At 32.9% G+C, this 6,486-nt stretch overlaps 1 protein-coding gene across 2 annotated transcripts in view; it reads left to right on the top strand.

Annotated features, from left to right (window-relative positions):
* Positions 1–463: 463 nt before the first annotated feature.
* LOC142358488 (uncharacterized) overlaps positions 464–6,486 on the top strand; it is a 32,405-nt gene continuing 26,382 nt past the window's right edge. Inside the window, exons 1-2 of one of the 2 annotated variants that reach the window (XM_075409885.1) lie at positions 464–558; positions 6,094–6,286. In XM_075409885.1, coding sequence (XP_075266000.1) covers positions 6,182–6,286 — 105 coding nt within the window. In that variant the 5' untranslated portion in view covers positions 464–558; positions 6,094–6,181. Of the gene's footprint in view, positions 559–5,923; positions 6,287–6,486 lie in introns of those variants that run through there. The other variant, XM_075409883.1, reaches the window with a different exon arrangement.

The following is a 6,486-nucleotide window of genomic DNA, read 5'->3' as shown; positions in this document are numbered from 1 at the left end:
CCAAGTCTGGTCAACCTGGGATAGTGCCTGGTTGAGTAGACTCAAATTTAGATTTCGATCGCCCGATTGGCCGACAGAGGGTTTATAAGCCGAGACCCCAATCAAATTTGTCGACCAATCAGAATCAGCTGTCGGTAAAAATTTCTCACTCTTCCTCATCCAATCAGAAATGATGTCCTCTAATTACTCATTTGCTCCTTTTCGGCTAAACCCCCTGTCGGCCAATTTTCCTGGCTCCATTTTAGAGGTTGAGTATGTTTTCTATAAATAAACCAAATCTAAACTCTGATTGCCTTAAGAAGAGAGGATGAATTTGAGCAATTTGACATCCAAATTCTCAAATAATTCCATCCATTCACAAACTCCTGTCAAAGAACTAGATTTATCTATCTACGCAAGCACTTTTCTGAATCTGAACTCACATTCAAATCAAACTAAGCGCGAAATTTAGATTTATTGTAAAACCAAATCCTCTAAATTTCATTGGTACATTTATGATTTAACTTGTTATAAATTTCACCATTGGTTAGATGGGTGTTATATAGTTATAACTGAATCGTATTTATATCATCACTTTCGTTTATTTAAGGATTTATGAAGTTTTGCAAACTGATTGACGGTCATTCTGCAAAACTATAAAGAAAACTTCGTTTTAGTCCGTGGGGGGGGGGGGGGGGGTAGTTTATTTAGCTTTCGAACTTATCTTTTTTAGACAAGATGGATTAGTTTGTCTTGAATATTACTCAATATTAGTCAATCTGCTGTTTAACTGCAGTCAATTTTACTAGAGGATTTTGTTAAAGCAAATAAATACACGGAACTTGCATTTTAAACCAGCAATTTCAGTTTGTGATAAACCCTATCGACGTTATTTTTTGCTGCTTTTGCCATCGCGGGTCAAAAATAATTTTAAATGGTCCATTAAATAACAGTTGTAGTTTAATTAGTCCTTAAATTCTTGCATATTTTTAAACTGAACTTACCTATATTTCCCTTATTATACCAAAACCTTATATCCAAAAACTGCTCATCCCGGGCCGAGGAATTTGGCCAAAATTATGTAAGATCAGCGGCAACTAGCGTTGACAAGTCGGAAAATTCACCGCAATTTTCTTACATAATTTTGCGTTGAATGCGTTGAATTTGCAGACAAAAATTCAACGCATTCAACGCAAAATTATGTAAGAAATGGCGGTGAATTTTCCAACTTGTCAACGCTAGTTGCCGCTGATCTTACATATTTAGCGTTGAATTTAGCGTAGATCTTACATATTTAGCGTAGAATTTAGCGTAGATCTTATATAATTAGCGTTGAATTTAGCGTAGATCTTACATATTTTTGCGTTGAATTTAGCGTTGATCTTACATATTTAGCGTAGAATTTAGCGTAGATCTTACATAATTAGCGTTGAATTTAGCGTAGATCTTACATATTTTTGCGTTGAATTTAGCGTTGATCTTACAAAAAATCAACGCGTAGAACTCTGGGTATGGGACTCGAACCAATGCCCTCCTGTTTACTTGTCGCCTCTTCTACCATTGCGCCACCGTACCTTGGTTTCCTTAAGAGCCGCAATCCTTATAAAGCGTAGATCTTACATATTTTGCGTTGAAATTAGCGTAGATCGTACATATTTTGCGTTGATTTTAGCGTAGCTCTTACATATATTGCATTGAATTAAGCGTAAAACTTGCATATATTTCGTTGAATTTAGCCTACAAAAGAGCACTAAAAAAAGTTTTTTTTGACTTCTTGTTTCTCACCTTAGGAGTATAGGGTTCGAAATAGTGAAAAAATTAATTTTTCGAAAAAAAAACTTGAAAAAATTTTGAAATCGTAAAATGGTCTGAAACGGATTTTGCACTTTGAAAGAGCACTAAAAAGTGATTTTTCTCACCTGTGCAGTATAGGGTCGAAACACGAAACAGTTAAAAAATTGACTTTTTGAAAAAAAAACTTGAAAAATTTGAAATCGTAAAATGCTCTCAATTGAATTTTTCACTATAAAAGAGCATTAAAAATGATTTTTCTCTGACTTCACGTTTCTCAACTTTTCAGCATAGGGGTCGAAACAGTAAAAAAATTGATTTTTCGAAAAAAAAATTTGAAAAAGTTTTGAAATCGTAAAATGGTCTGAAACGGATTTTGCACTTTGAAAGAGCACTAAAAAGTGATTTTTCTCACCTGTGCAGTATAGGGTGGAAACACGAAACAGTTAAAAAATTGACATTTTGAAAAAAAAACTTGAAGAATTTTGAAATCGTAAAATGATCTCAAATGGATTTTGCACTATAAAAGAGCACAAAAAAGTGGTTTTTTGCTGACTTTGCTTTTCGCAAAATATGTAAGATTGGCGTTGAATGCGTTGAGTTTATGTAAGATCTACGCTAAATTCAACGCTAAATATGTAAGATCTAGGCTAAAATTCAACCCTAAATATGTAAGATCTACGCCAAAATTCAACGCAAAATTATGTAAGATTAGCGTTGAATGCGTTGAATTTATGTAAGATCTACGCTAAATTCAACGCTAAATATGTAAGATCTCCGCCAAAATTCAACGCAAAAATATGTAAGATTAGTGTTGAAAGCGTTGAATTTATGTAAGATTTACGCTAAATTCAACGCTAAATATGTAAGATCTACGCTAAAATTCAACGCTAAATATGTAAGATCTACGCCAAAATTCAACGCAAAATTATATAAGATTAGCGTTGAATGCGTTGAATTTATGTAAGATCTACGCTAAAATTCAACGCTAAATATGTAAGATCTACGCCAAAAATCAACGCAAAGTTATGTAAGATTAGCGTTGAATGCGTTGAATTTATGTAAGATCTACGCTAAATTCAACGCTAAATATGTAAGATCTACGCTAAAATTAAACGCTAAATATGTAAGATCTACGCCAAAATTCAACGCAAAATTATGTAAGATTGGCGTTGAATGCGTTGAATTATGAAAAATCTACGCTATATTCAACGCTAAATATGTAAGATCTACGCTAAAATTCAACGCTAAATATGTAAGATCTACGCCAATTTTCAACGCAAAATATATAAGATTGGCGTGGAATGCGTTGAATTTATGTAAGATGTACGCTAAATTCAACGCTAAATATGTAAGAGCTACGCTAAATTCAACGCTAAATTTGTAAGATTTACGCTAAAATTCAACGCTAAATATGTAAGATCTACGCCAAAACTCAACGGAAAATTATGTAAGATCTACGCTGAAATTCAACGCTAAATATGTAAGATCTACGCTAAAATTCAACGCTAAATATGTAAGATCTACACCAAAATTCAACGCAAAAATATGTAAGATTGGCGTTGAATGCGTTGAATTTATGTAAGATCTACGCTAAATTCAACGCTAAATATGTAATATCTACGCTAAAAATCAACGCTAAATATGTAAGATCTACGCCAAATTTCAACGCAAAGTATGTAAGATTGGCGTTGAATGCGTTGAGTTTATGTAAGATCTACGCTAAATTCAACGCTAAATATGTAAGATCTAGGCTAAAATTCAACCCTAAATATGTAAGATCTACGCCAAAATTCAACGCAAAATTATGTAAGATTAGCGTTGAATGCGTTGAATTTATGTAAGATCTACGCTAAAAATCAACGCTAAATATGTAAGATCTACGCCAAATTTCAACGCAAAATATGTAAGATTGGCGTTGAATGCGTTGAGTTTATGTAAGATCTACGCTAAATTCAACGCTAAATATGTAAGATCTGGGCTAAAATTCAACCCTAAATATGTAAGATCTACGCCAAAATTCAACGCAAAATTATGTAAGATTAGCGTTGAATGCGTTGATTTTATGTAAGATCTACGCTAAATTCAACGCTAAATATGTAAGATCTCCGCCAAAATTCAACGCAAAATTATGTAAGATTAGCGTTGAATGCGTTGAATTTATGTAATATTTACGCTAAATTCAACGCTTAATATGTAAGATCTACGCTAAAATTCAACGCTAAATATATAAGATCTACGCCAAAATTCAACGCAAAATTATGTAAGATTAGCGTTGAATGCGTTGAATTTATGTAAGATCTACGCTAAAATTCAACGCTAAATATGTAAGATCTACGCCAAAATTCAACGCAAAATTATGTAAGATTAGCGTTGAATGCGTTAAATTTATGTAAGATCTACGCTAAATTCAACGCTAAACATGTAAGATCTACGCTAAAATTCAACGCTAAATATGTAAGATCTACGCCAAAATTCAACGCAAAATTATGTAAGATTAGCGTTGAATGCGTTGAATTTATAAGATCTACGCTAAAATTCAACGCTAAATATGTAAGATCTACGCCAAAATTCAACGCAAAATTATGTAAGATTGGCGTGGAATGCGTTGAATTTATGTAAGATGTACGCTAAATTCAACGCTAAATATGTAAGAGCTACGCTAAATTCAACGCTTAATTTGTAAGATTTACGCTAAAATTCAACGCTAAATATGTAAGATCTACGCCAAAACTCAACGGAAAATTATGTAAGATCTACGCTGAAATTCAACGCTAAATATGTAAGATCTACGCTAAAATTCAACGCTAAATATGTAAGATCTACACCAAAATTCAACGCAAAAATATATAAGATTGGCGTTGAATGCGTTGAATTTATGTAAGATCTACGCTAAATTCAACGCTAAATATGTAATATCTACGCTAAAAATCAACGCTAAATATGTAAGATCTACGCCAAATTTCAACGCAAAGTATGTAAGATTGGCGTTGAATGCGTTGAGTTTATGTAAGATCTACGCTAAATTCAACGCTAAATATGTAAGATCTAGGCTAAAATTCAACCCTAAATATGTAAGATCTACGCCAAAGTTCAACGCAAAATTATGTAAGATTAGCGTTGAATGCGTTGAATTTATGTAAGATCTACGCTAAAAATCAACGCTAAATATGTAAGATCTACGCCAATTTTCAACGCAAAATATGTAAGATTGGCGTTGAATGCGTTGAGTTTATGTAAGATCTACGCTAAATTCAACGTTAAATATGTAAGATCTGGGCTAAAATTCAACCCTAAATATGTAAGATCTACGCCAAAATTCAACGCAAAATTATGTAAGATTAGCGTTGAATGCGTTGAATTTATGTAAGATCTACGCTAAATTCAACGCTAAATATGTAAGATCTCCGCCAAAATTCAACGCAAAATATGTAAGATTAGCGTTGAATGCGTTGAATTTGTGTAAGATTTACGCTAAATTCAACGCTTAATATGTAAGATCTACGCTAAAATTCAACGCTAAATATGTAAGATCTACGCCAAAATTCAACGCAAAATTTTGTAAGATTAGCGTTGAATGCGTTGAATTTATGTAAGATCTACGCTAAAATTCAACGCTAAATATGTAAGATCTACGCCAAAATTCAACGCAAAATTATGTAAGATTAGCGTTGAATGCGTTGAATTTATGTAAGATCTACGCTAAATTCAACGCTAAACATGTAAGATCTACGCTAAAATTAAACGCTAAATATGTAAGATCTACGCCAAAATTCAACGCAAAATTATGTAAGATTGGCGTTGAAGGCGTTGAATTTATGTAAGATCTACGCTAAAATTCAACGCTAAATATGTAAGATCTACGCCAAAGTTCAACGCAAAATTATGTAAGATTAGCGTTGAATGCGTTGAATTTATGTAAGATCTACGCTAAATTCAACGCTAAATATGTAAGATCTACGCTAAAATTCAACGCTTAATATGTAAGATCTACGCCAAAATTCAACGCAAAATTGTGTAAGATTAGCGTTGAATGCGTTGAATTTATGTAAGATCTACGCTTAAGCGTAGATCTTACATAAATTCTACGCATTCAACGCCAATCTTACATAATTTTGCGTTTTTTAGCGTTGAGACCTCGACCCGGGATATCAATTGATTCAGTATTTTATAATAGTTATAAAAATAGTTACTTAGTTATAATAGTTATAATAAATAGTTAAATAGTTATAATAGTTATAAAAAAAACTGATTGCTAGAGTTGCATTTTTAAAATGTGTCGCGTGTGACGATATAATTTCAATTATTTTTTGAACTGATGAGAATTATTCGACCAACTCAGTTTAAAGAAGACTTCTAACTCAAGGAATTCAAGTTTTCCTTTGTCATCAAAACCGAAACAGTTTATATTATGGAGATATATGATGAGGACGCAATTGGAGTGGCTGCCTTTGAAGATTCGATTGAGGCGACCAGAGGCGGAAGGGGACGAAATGGCACCACCGATGACACACAGGCATCAATCTTTGCCAGTAGTTGATTAGTTGTTACTTAAAAATACGATCTGAAAGCCCAGGTAAAAAAAACTGTACAGTCTCTAAAATTAATTCCGAAAAGCATTAATGAGAAAGTTTGAGGCTGTGTTATTCCCGTGACTCTTAAAAATTTACGGTTGAATTGTTTTTTACTTTGTTGAGCAATTTTCAAAGCACTCAA

The sequence above is a fragment of the Convolutriloba macropyga genome, unplaced genomic scaffold (genome assembly GCF_964194025.1).
Source record: "Convolutriloba macropyga unplaced genomic scaffold, txConMacr16.3 SCAFFOLD_1134, whole genome shotgun sequence".
In the NCBI taxonomy this organism is placed as follows: domain Eukaryota; kingdom Metazoa; phylum Xenacoelomorpha; order Acoela; family Convolutidae; genus Convolutriloba; species Convolutriloba macropyga.
The sequence above is the reverse complement of the archived record's forward strand: the minus strand, read 5'-3'. Positions and strand labels throughout refer to the sequence as shown.